This window comes from Fundulus heteroclitus, chromosome 8 (assembly GCF_011125445.2).
Source record: "Fundulus heteroclitus isolate FHET01 chromosome 8, MU-UCD_Fhet_4.1, whole genome shotgun sequence".
In the NCBI taxonomy this organism is placed as follows: domain Eukaryota; kingdom Metazoa; phylum Chordata; class Actinopteri; order Cyprinodontiformes; family Fundulidae; genus Fundulus; species Fundulus heteroclitus.
Genome location: NC_046368.1, coordinates 22,804,578 through 22,817,233, shown reverse-complemented (window position 1 = coordinate 22,817,233; position 12,656 = coordinate 22,804,578). Strand labels below are relative to the sequence as shown.

The 12,656-nt window shown below is 38.5% G+C and overlaps 1 protein-coding gene across 1 annotated transcript; it reads right to left on the bottom strand.

Annotated features, from left to right (window-relative positions):
• Positions 1-444: 444 nt before the first annotated feature.
• On the bottom strand, positions 445-11,978 carry zgc:63972 (protein CutA homolog). Its single transcript, XM_012866202.3, has 6 exons — positions 11,634-11,978; positions 9,902-10,050; positions 7,328-7,387; positions 5,195-5,240; positions 5,072-5,121; positions 445-2,945 (listed from the first exon to the last, which is right to left on the bottom strand). The coding sequence occupies exons 1-6, from the start codon at positions 11,712-11,714 to the stop codon at positions 2,843-2,845; spliced, it is 489 nt and encodes a 162-aa protein (XP_012721656.2). The 5' UTR covers positions 11,715-11,978; the 3' UTR covers positions 445-2,842.
• Between the last annotated feature and the right edge of the window lie 678 nt (positions 11,979-12,656).

Genomic DNA, 12,656 nt, shown 5'->3' with positions numbered 1-12,656 from the left:
ATATATATATATATATATATATATATATATATATATATAAACTGCTCTCTCACCCGTAAGAGAGCATGTAAATCAAATAGATGTTATATATTTTGTGTAAAAACTAGTTGGAAGGTTTTGTGTTTTGACGTTCTCCCCCCAGTCTGTATGTTTAAAAGTAATAGCACCATCTAGTGAAAGGTTTGTGAAATGTCAACTCCAGTCTTTATTTAAGAACCTTTCTTTACTTAATCCCCCCCCTGCAAAAAAAGGCACTTTGCATTGACCTGAACACTTCAACATTCATTCAGCAAATTCACTGTGCAGACAGATTCCTGTGGATCCAGTTGTGCAGGCAGCCCCACACTCACTAACACGCACTGATTGCTGCCAGTCGGTCTGACCTCTGGACAGGGAGGATTATCGGCTTCACAGACACAACACCAAACTGAACCATGTCTGCAGTTTTTTTTTTTTTTTTGTCTGTCATTGAAGCCCGATAACGGAAAGACCTTCAGCGTACTGAGGCATGTTGAGGATTTCTGCTTAGTGGTGGGAGCTCTGTGACTGATGCGATTCATGTGACAGCAAACAGGGAACATGATGTAGATTTGTTGTACTCTACACAATAAAAGCTTTTGGACACCTTCACATGAATGCATGAATCAATTTTTAAATTAAATTTAAATTATCTTAACATTTACTCCTCCAATCGTATTAATGGAGCTTCAGCTATACGTTACATCTGGGAGACCTGCTTTGATCAGAAAAAAAAAAATCACTTAAAGTAGTCAGTGCAGTCTGACATACCAAATATCACAACACTGCACATTCAGAGGTACAGCTAAGAATGTACCGTAAGTTTATCTATAAATATCTTTGGTTCCAAATGTGTTTTTTTGTGCATTCATGTTTTCTGCTTTTTTATAATAACACTTCCTATCTCATCTTATAAAAAAAAAAAACTGTAATTCTTCAGCACTCAAATCTGCTTAAAATTGAAATACACTTATGTAAATTACACCGAATGGTCTATTTGTTAGGTACACCTTGCTAGTACCACGCTGGAGCCTCTTCTTCCTTAAAAACAGGTTTGTCCTACGTGGCAACAAAGCGTCTGAAGCACTCCTCAGAGAGGTTGGTCCATGCTGACAGGATGCCGTCAAATAGTTGCTGCAGATTTGTTGGCTGCACCTTCATGATGCAAATCTCCTGGTCTGCCACATCCTGCTCTGTTGGATACAGAGCAGGGGTCTCATTTAGAAAGTCTGCATACGCACACGACGGGAACCAAATGTGATGGTATGAAATGTGCGAACTTTGACTTAAGTTGGTTTATTTATTTATTTATTAATTTGAGGTTCTTATGTGTAGTTGTGGCTCACCAGCGGAAGCATTAATAACACTGCGATTTTGAATGCTTGGAATCAAGTTGATCTATGATTTGAGACGGATATGGGGTGAAATTGAACGTCTGAGAGGACTTATCCCTGCAGTGCAGTGTGGCTACAATTCACCATGTCGCAAATGTTTACGCATGGGTGATAGTCTGCAAGAGGAACTGCACATTTAGACGTCAAGCTTTTCTTTCACTTCCTTTGTGCAAGATTTGTGAACAAGACCCCAGGTGACTGTGGCTGTCGTTGAGTACAGCGGACTCATCGTCGTGTTCGAGTGAACGGTTTGGGATGATTTGAGCTTTGAGACATGGTGCATTATCCTGTTGATAGAGGACACCATAAGATAGGTACACCGTGGCCGTAGAGGGTTAGCAATACAATTCAGGTAGCCTCCGGTGTTCTAACGATGCTCAAAGAAAACATCTCCACACCATTTTGCCACCACCAAGCAGCTTAAACGGTTGATACAAGGCTGGACCGATGCATGATTTGATGTCGTTTTAAGTCTGGCACTACCATCTGAATCCTGCAGGACAGGCGTTAGGATGTTAGAAAATTGTATTGTCTAGTTTTGGTGCGTCTTTGTAAACTGCAGCCTGAGTGTCCTGGTCTGTGGCCCCCAGTGTGGCCGTCTGCCGCTGCACCACCCAGCAGGGGGAGGTGGTAGTCTGCTAAACCTGGTTGTGACAGTTATTTACAACTGGGTTTAGTTATTTAAACTACTATTAACTTTTCTATTATCTCGATCCAGTCTGTCCAGTCTCCTCTGACATTTACAAGAGGTTTATGTCCACACAGCTGCAAACTACTGTAGATTTTTGTTTGTTTGGACCACTGTCTGTAAACCAGGGAGACCGGTCGGTTTCATACCAACAACCATGCCACATTTAAAGTCTCTTTAAATCCCGTTTCTTGCCTCATTGTGATGCCAACGTTCAATTTCAGCAAGTCAGATTTAGCATGTCTGCATGACTAAATGCATGAGTTGCTGCCTTGTGATTTGGCTGATTTGCTGTTTGTATTAACAAGCAATTTAAAAATTTAATTTAAAAACAATTATACCTAAAAATGTGACGGATGAGTGTCGTATGTACAAATACATTTTACGAAATGTGACTTTTGAAAATAAATGCTGAATTGCCGTACAAATGGTCTAAATTAGATAATTTATATGCCTAATAACAAAAAACAACTCCAGTTCTGCTGACAAGTCTGCCACTCAAAACTACATTTTTAACCGTAAAATAACAGCCACTGGAGATAAAGCCCCACCTACATAAATAATGTTTCTGTATAAATGGATGAATATTTTATGAGACAACAGTAAAACAGATTAAATGTCAGGTGACAAACTCGTCAGAAAACGTCCTGATGACCTTGAACAACAGCGCGCCCACATGGGGCTCACTTGTTCTTGTCTGACTGCTGTTCCTGCAGCGACGGGCTTTGATTTTAAGCTTCTATCAGTCATCTGGAACGGCGTCGTCCATCCACTTCATGTAAGCCTGACTGCCGTCCCCCACTGGGAAACTGAGGGCTTCTGGGTTTGCATAGGGATGGATGGACCTGGAAGGGAGCCAGAAAACAACAAAAAGGCCTAAAATGAATTGAACTCAATGAACAGAAATTGATCTGAAGATTTTTTTTTTTTTTAAGTCAGAGTTGCTGTATGCAGGTATATATTATGCAGAATACGAAGAGTTATCCTGACTGAGTCTCTATTAAACCATGACATTGTTATGCAATATTCTCTTAAACCTTTCAGGTCTGATCTGATATGAGGACGGCGTCATTATTTTTACAACAAACAAGCTATCTGTACCTGCTAACACCAAGTGGTGAAAAGCCAAACAATGATTTATATTTTTAATTAACAAAACAAAAATGACCTGGGGTCTCATTTATAAAGAATCCATACTAAAGGTGTATGTATGGCAATAAATAAATAAATGAAACCATGCACACACACAATCACACACTAGCATGCAATTTCCCTTTACAGGTCACCAGGTCACGTTTGCGTACCACGTTACGCCTCATCTTCTGCCCTCTACACGCCTACATTCCACCATAAATGGTCAATGCAAAGCACCTCACCAATGTTAATGTGCACGAATGCTAAAAATGGATCACCTGATCGGTTTTCCCATCATGATGACGTGGTAACCACAGAGAAACAAACAAAACAAAAACTGAAAGAATTTCATAGACAGGCGTTTATTAAATTTGCAAACCATTAAAAAAGAAACCTAATTGCTGCTTTAAATGTTGGATGACAGTCGTGAAAGCCGCCTTTCAGCACCTGCAGGGAGGTGTAGCCAGTTTCCCCTGTAGGTTACATCAAAATGCAATGCTCGGAGTCTAAAGCGGCATCTTGGCCAGTCATCATCATTGGCCCGGAACTGATCCCCGAAAGCACATTTTCTTCTAATTCTCCCACATACAAGGTCTTCCAGTTGTGCCAATTCATCCATTTGACCGTTTCCATCAAATAAAGTTATTGCCTCACACCTTGTCACAATAATCTGTAAATCAAATAGATGTTATTGTGAATATTTAGATAAAAGGCCTTTTTAAAAATGTTACTGCAACCCCAATCTTATCATTGCTACAGCCATACTGTTACCCAGCGAGCCGTGCGGCCAGTGTTAAAAAAATCACAATCTATTTTCCTGTGCATAGCTTGCAAAGCTGTATTGGACTCTGAACACACCCTCATGATTATCTACAATACCCTTAGCAGTGAAAAATAAACTTTTTTGGCTTGCTCTGTGCTCACTACCTGCAGAGTGAGAAGCAGGGCTGAGCACGGCTGAGAATTATTTTCTGTGGGTTTTCCTTGCATGTGAACGCCACATATCCATACACAAACAAGCATGCAATACTTACATGTAAGTAATAGAAGTAAATATTTAAGTCGGTAGATCACAATAGTATACTTTAGGTTCTGACCCATTTTCCAGAGTCTGGGATCTATTTTGAGTGACTAAATAAATAAAAGTTTAGGGTTTATTAGTCTAAACATTTACTTAATAGCAATAAAGGTGGTACTTTAATTCATTTCAGAGAATAAGGTAAATTTATATCACAGTTGTAATTAGGATATATAGGATTTACAAAAAGGCCAAGCGAGTTTTTGTTTGTGTGTGTGTCTGTGTGTCACATTTGCCTTAAAAGTGTAGGATTATACTTCTTTAATGGTAGAAGAACAAAGGATACAGCAGTTTATTAGCATTTGCCCAGTAATGGGAAAATATAAGATTTGATTTTTGCTCAGCAGTCTGTGTCAACACGTCTGATTTGCGTCTTTATGATGCTCCATTCAATCTCAGTAGGTGACAGATTGGGACTGTAGGGATTGTCTGTCAGACAGACAGGCTGGCTCTATGGAAGCAAGCTGTTGTAAGTGATAATGAATGAGGTCAGTGAGCTGCTAAAAGAGCAAAAGCCTAACTGGCAACAGAATTTCCTCAGAGATGGCAGCAACTTGGTTTTACAGTCAAAGACAATGGTTTTCATATTTTCTTTTTTAAGTTTGGGAATGTTGCGCCTGATATTCAGGGATATAATTGATATCTTAACTGATAACTGATGTCAGTTATCTATTATGTCTTCCTTATTACAAAAATGTAATTTAAAATTAAGCAAGTAAGCAAATTAGGCATGAAATACGGTAATGGACATTTCTTTACCTCACATAATCTACAACATCCTGGATCCTGGAGGTCTTTGTTTTCACCAGCTGCAAAAGCACAGCAACAACAATGAAACAATTATTCCCTTTCAGAGGGCACTTGGATCTTAAAATAGCTCACCATCAGGATTTCACTGGCATCCTGGATTTCCCCTTTCCAGTAGTACCTGCAAACACAACAGATAAGAAAGCCACACCAATGGCAATAAGTTGATGGGAACTGAAAAGTACCAAGATAAACTATTTTTTCCCACAAGAAAATCTGAAACGTGTGGCGTGCATTTGGACTAAGCCCCCAGCAACAGCATTTTGCATGATCAGATTCTGCTGCGATTACAGCGGCAGGTCCTTCTGTTAAGTTTGGAAGTCTACAGAATGACATTTCCCCCCACCATTCCTCTATGCAAAATAACTTAAGTTCATTAGATAAAATGTATACAGGTTCAATTCAATTTTATTTATATAGCGCCAATTCATGAAACATGTCATCTCAAGGCACTTTACAAAGTTAAGTTCAATCATATTATACAGATTGGGTCAGATTATACATACAGGTCTGAAATTGAACCGGACCATTCTGACGCAAAAAGCTTTGATCAAACACCAGGGCTGTCCAAAGTTGCCGTTATGTTAATTTCATAGAATGTAGAGCCACAAACATCCAGCGACTTTGACTCAAAAGCAGACTGGGGTGCACTAACTCGTTCAACCTTGAAAGATATGACAAGCGTTTTTGAAACAAGAGAGATTCATTTCTTCTTCTTGCTAATGAGAACAGACTAGAAAGAAAAAAAAAACACATTAGGAAGCTGCATGTCTTTTCTTTTAAAAAGGCAAACGTGCAATTCCTTTTCCTGCCTTGAATCTACAGTTCTTTACAGATTTGTTTTCTACAAAAACCAGACAACTTTGCTTCATTAAAGCAATGCGTGCTTAGCTGACAATATATATATATATATATATTATTTTTAATGTCAAATTTACTTATATAGCACTTTAAAAACAGGTATAAAACTGCACCAAAAACAACAACAGCAATTAACAAAACAGAATGTGAAACACTGCTTCAAATAAAAGCCAAAGAATAAAAATAAGTTTTAAGAAGCGATTTAAAATGATCCAGGCAGTGGGCAGATTTAATTTGAAGAGGTAAATTGTTCCACAGAATTGTAATAATGTTCCACAGAATTAATAATGTTTAAAAAAATTGTGGTCTGCAAACAAAATTTGGCCTACCGTAGCTAAACATATGGACACAGCTCATACCAAGCACTGCACTGTAGCTGGAACTGCATGTTTAGAATTGCTGTGCCGCCAGAAGGTGAACCTGCGCCTCTGTCCGTCTTCCAGAGTTAACATGGGGCTCCTGGCTGATTTTCTGATTAATGCTCTCCTAACTTGACCCGTCACTCTAAGTGGATCGCCATGTCTCGGTAAGTTGCATATCCTTTCCATTTCCAGATGTTGGACTGAACCACAGCCATGGCCTGACCTGTGTGCCTCGGTTTCCTTGATGATGTTGGTGTTTGTTCCCTACTATTCTCTAAAGAACCTTTAAAGCCTTCAAAGAAACATTGTGTTTATAATAAAATGAAAGTGCACATAGATTTGCTAATTAGCTAAGTGGCTGCAATGGGTTTTATTTAGGGGTGTCAACAGTAAAGGGGGCTGAAAGCAAATGCATGCCAAACCTTTTATTAGGTTTTAGTAAAATATGTTGAAAATCATAAACAAATTTCCTTCACATTTATGAGGTGCTGTGTGTTGGTCTATCACATGAAACCTTAATAAAAGACACGGAAGTAACAAAATATGAACAGTTTGTAAATGTTGAAAACTGAAAATTAAAAGCTTGCACATTTTAGAAAGGAAAAGCTCTTAAATCTTGTTTAATCTAAGATTTAAAGCAATACTGTAAACATCTTAAACAAGTATGTTTGTGTCAAAAGGAAAACTATCTCTGTGCCTTTATGTTCTTCTTATTTTAGATTAGCAGCTTCGATTTGTGTCTGCATTCAAACTACATGTGTTCTTTGGCTCCATGGCTTTATCTCTGGCTTATTTAGATATTAAAGTAAAACAGCGATTTCCCCCTGTGGTTAGCTATTAACAGGAATGTTAACTCATGCATGCAAAAACATGACCAACTGGCAGGCTAACTGCTACTCAGGGGGAAAAGCAATTAGACCATTTGTTATTGGGTGCGAGGAAGACTTAAATGTCTTTCTCGGTGTCGGGGACACGTAGGATTTACATTGTGAAGGTCCTGGGAAGAATGTTAACGCTAGCTGCCAGCCGTCTTTCCATGACAGACCTGAGAAAGAAAAAAAAAAGAGAATAAAGGTTGGCAGATATAAAAAGAGGTGAATAAAATTAAAGATAATCAAAACAACAAATATCTTAAAGATATATTTGTCAGGATTCCCTAGGGTTTGTTTATGTTTTGGTATCTGTCTCTAGAGTCTCATTTGTGTTACCTGCTTAGTTATCTGTTAGATCCAGTTTCTGTTAGGTTATGTTCTTATTTTGGTAGTTCTATCTGTATTTCTCAGATTATTTAAATTGCTTCCCCTTATCTGGTCCATTCTCCATCTCTTGCTAGGTTCTGCTAATTCTCTTCACCTGCCAGTTCATTGCCCTAACTTCTCTTCTTCTTCAATCTTTATGGCAGTTGGCAAACAACTTTGGGTAGCATCACCACCACCGACTGATTAGGATGTGTGAACCACATGACAGAAGGGAAACAAATCCTATTATACAATAAACACTACCTTAAAAAAATATAAAAGATAGCCTGACAGCTCATACTTAGATAGATAGATAGATAGATAGATAGATAGATAGATAGATAGATAGATAGATAGATAGATAGATAGATAGATAGATAGATAGATAGATAGATAGATAGATAGATAGATAGATAGATAGATAGATAGATAGATAGATAGATAGATAGATAGATAAACTTTATTGTCCCAAAGGAAATTTGATTTGGGTTACAGACTCTGGCTGCTAAATAGTCCAAACTATGTGTCACACTGCATTCACACATAACACTACTATAAAAATTCCATTATAAGACAATAAATAGATACATAAAGGAGCATGTTACATACTTCCCGAGCTTCTGCAATAAATCTACAATGTCTAATTTTATTTTCATATTAATAAGATTTCAAATTAATTGATTTCTCTCAACATGACAATTCCTGCAATGCAAAAAAATCTATGTTCTATGGTCTCATCCTCTCCACAATCACATTTCCCTGTCTGATGTTTCCCTACCATAAGTGATGTTCTATTCAGTCCAGTATGCACAATTTTAAGTCATGATACAATACATTCCGTTGCATACTTGTAGTGCCGAAAAGTTGAATGTAGTCTGTCTAAGAGCTGCGCAGATATCTTTATATTCCGTTTGGGTCATATTTTTTCAAGCTGTTAAGTTTTCTGTTCTTTATAATGTTTTTTTTAACAATTGTGTCACAGTAATTTGCTGCAAAACTACTAAACAAGGTCATGCACTTCCGACTAACCAATTTCGTAAATCCGTCCTTTTTTTGTTTTCTTCGCCATGATTTGCAACAATAGCAAGGAATTCGAACCAAAGCATTGCACTTCCACTTTATATAGACCACAACTGAATGAGGTAAATGTGAAAAGAAAAGGCATTAAAAAGCATCAAGCACAAATCAGGTACATTGATGCCATAGTAATGAAAGCAGGAATCAGCACTGTGGGCTGGTGTCAAGTTCAATTGGGGGGGGGGAGTAAAAAGTGCCCCATGTTTCCTGGTAGGCAGCTGCTATGACATTTAGAAAACACATTAGACCAAAATAAATAGATTACTTGAAAATCAACACTAACTGTCCAAACCTTACAGTGAACTTCAACAAAGCTGAATGACATGCCTCTTGACACCTTTTCCTTCCACTCAACTTTCTATTAATATGCCTGGATTCAGCACCTAGCTTCTCTACCAATGATCTTTTTGTGGCTTACACTCCTTGTGGAATATCTATCAGCTGAAAACTGTCAAGAGAGTGGTCTATCACATGATTTTGTTGGCCATAACCTAACATTTCTGTAAGAAAAATTTTGTTTATTTACTTAGTGTGGTAAAGATCAAATCCAAAGCAGGAAATGTCTGCTTTTAATTTGTATTAAACTATAAATCGACAACATATCACTCTGTTCTAAATAAATCACTAAAACATATTAGTCTTCACTTTTTTAACAAAATTATGACAATATTCGAACTCATTAACATGCGCATTTTACAACATGCCAAAACTTACAGAAAAAAAAAACAACTGACTGAGATACTGTTATATTGTTGTGTAACTATGCCCACAATGGGTTTGACTGAATATACAGGAAAGTCTGGGTAGACCCTTTATAATTTTCATCCCAGAGGCTGGTGGAAAAATGGAACTGAAGTTGGGTGGAAGCCAATATATGATTTAGTCAAAGTCTACATTAGATTAAGATTTTTTAAAAAAAAAGCATGTGCCCATGATTTCAACAAAAACAATCAATCTAATAACTACCAGTGATTATAATTTCAAATGTGGAGTTTTGGAATTGGCATTATTTTGGGCACGGTCGAACCATGAGACACTTTACGTATATTGTGTCGAGTGGATTTGTCATTTAGGTAGTTTAATATTCACTGACATTGAACAAATATTTAGCAGGTTCTAGAATGACCTAATATGTCGTATCAGATAAGTCTGGCCGTTATTCTTTTGAAAATCTTACCAACCGCAGCGACGGCAGAGAAAACTGTAATCTCCCAAAAACTCAGCAAAATCTATAACAGCTGTACCTGCCAATGTCTCTCGCTGCCTGTTCATTGGGAAAGTTGATGAGAAGGACAGAGTGGTACCCCGGCACATAGCTTCCTGTGAAGACTGCGTGGAGCAAGACCCCGACGGACCTCAACCCAGGATACAGGGAAATGGACACAATCAAGAACTAGAGAGGGTCAGAAGAAGCGTGTTTCAGCCATATTTGTCACAAAAAAAAAATTAAAAACACACACACATAGCCCTGCAAAAGCATTAACGCCACTTAGACTTTCAGCAGTTCACCATGATGCCTGCCTAATATTAGGAAAACATGCAGTAATATTGGTAAATGCTGCAATAATGATATGACTTGAGAAAGATAAACACATAATTAAAACGTGTTAATGCCTTAGGAGCTGTAGAAGTTCCTGCTTTTAGTTTGCCACAAGCCAATGTGCTTTATTCCTCAGGGGCAGGGAAACCAGAAAAACGGAGCTGAATACAGAACAATCCTGAAAGAATACCTGTTGGGGGTGGCAAATTACCTGAAACTGGGGAAAAGGTTCACTTTCCAGCAGGACAAGGACCCTAAACACAGATTAAAACTACAGACCGGGTGAGATTAATTAAATGTTCATTCATTAGGAAATTGAAATGGTAATCAGAGGAAAAGATTACATGATGTTTAAAGGTGATCTTCATCCAGTCTGACCATCCAGTCAGGCAGAAGAAACAATCAGATGACATGAAAGCCGGTTCTACAAATGCACACAAAATCCTCGACAATGTGGCAAAACGTCATAAAGTTCAATGGGTATCAATAGGTAATGGAAGTAAGTGTCCTGAAGCTAGCTGTAAACATCCTCTTCCCTTACCTTGGGTAAATAGAGGTGGGTAGAGAAGCCCAAAGTTGTACTCAGGTAAGCGGAGCATTACTTTTACAATATGACCTGAGTAAAACAGTGTTTGGTAAAACGGCAAATCAACTTCTGAGTAGCTGCTAGATCAGAACATCTGATTTCATTTGTCAAAAAGACGTAATCAGACAGACAAAAATACTGTTATTTGCGAATTCTGGCATTTTAGGGGAGAAATTGAAGACTATAAATAGATATCATCATTACAACACTGATCCTGGAGAAAGAAACACACATTTCCAAATCAATTGTTTTGCACAACATAAAGCTAATGAAACCAAAATACACGTGTGGATATATGTTAGGATAGACGACAGTACTTTGCATTGATAACGCAGACATTAAAACTTAGTACTTTTTTTGTTGTCGTTAAACCCTCTGGGCCACCGTACACACAAGAAGCGTCATACTGTAACATAAACCGCTGGTGAAACAGCCTGGTCTTTCTTCACTCAGTGAAGGAACTAGAGGTGGGCAAAGTAGACAGAAATCCTACTGCAGAGCAACACCGGTTGAAATATAATATTACTGTGGTGAAAGTTAAAAGCGTCCCATGTCTGGTGGGACCTTCTCAATATACATAATACTATGAATTTAATCATCTGCCGGCTTTTTTAAATGCCTGCCAGGTCTGGATCGGATTCGGCATTTATCCTCTTTGTTTTTGGCTCAGTCTGTCACAAATAAATAAGTACACAGCGACCAAATTATAATCTGCCCACGTCTATGTACTCTATATGACTGTCCGACCGACACAAATCCACACGCAACTAAATAAATGACTTGTTGCGGTTGAAAATAAATAACTAAATCACAACGCCTTTATGGTAACAGCACGGCTTAGGTCTCTTACCAAACTTGCAGTCAGCACCGCTGACCGGACTGTTGCGCTCCGAGGAGCGTCTCTGAGCCAGCGCTGAAGCGGCACCACCATTTCTCTTAACTGCTATAAAACTCTTCCGAGTCCAGACCGCGGAGGCTATAAATTAATCAAACAGCGCAGCCCTTCGTTCAGTATACCTCCTCATACTCCCTCTTGTTCCAGAAGGAAATTCAACTCGTTAGAGTCTATGTGTTAAGGAAAACCGGGCCAAAAAAAAAAAAACAACAACACCCACCCCCTCCAAAACTTCACAGAAGAACTGCGCTCCGACACTGACAGGTAGCGGCCGTGCCTTAACGGTTGTTGCTGTTACACGTTGATAAAACTGCCCGGCGTCCTATTGGCTGCGGGACACCCGCTGTGGCGGCGCAGACCAATAAGATTGCAGATTGCTGTCGTTGTAAGTGATGCACTTGTTCCTAATCGGCTTTAAGAGAAATGCTTCCTGGCTCGCAGAGCGAGTTTGTTGTGGCTACAAAATGTCAATGTCAACTCACTGAATCTGCCTAATGATGGCAGCAGAGCATTGCTATTTTAATTATCGTAATGATACGTATTTTTCTTATATTTTAGGCAGTATAATGTACAATTTAATTGTTCTTTGTTCTACACATGAGCATGGTATTAGGCAAGAATTGATAAATTAAAAGAATTATGAACGTAATGGATAAAATTAACAAACCATGTCACTCACTGTGTTTAGTCTTATTTCAGACACGTTTATACTGCTGTTGTGTGTGTACATTTAAGATACGATAGGCGTTATTGATCTCACATTGGATAAATTCACATTATCCATCCATCCATCCATCCATCCATCCATCCATCCATCCATCCATCCATCCATCCATCCATCCATCCATCCATCCATCCATCCATCCATCCAAGGGAAAATGGCCAATTCCAATCCCTGGTTGATTGACTGTTACGTCTTTAATCATAATTCCAGAGAGGCTTTGCATCAGCTCTGCCCCTTTATTTAATTCATACCAC

What these genes read in the sequence shown, in the direction of transcription:
- zgc:63972 (XM_012866202.3), bottom strand. Translation starts at nt 11,714, where the DNA reads ATGGTGGTGCCGCTTCAGCGCTGGCTCAGAGACGCTCCTCGGAGCGCA. An exon ending in ATGCCAGTGAAATCCTGATG is followed by an intron (nt 5,122 to 5,194) that starts GTGAGCTATTTT and finishes GTGCTTTTGCAG; the next exon opens with CTGGTGAAAACAAAGACCTC. An exon ending in GATGTTGTAGATTATGTGAG is followed by an intron (nt 2,946 to 5,071) that starts GTAAAGAAATGT and finishes GCTCCCTTCCAG; the next exon opens with GTCCATCCATCCCTATGCAA.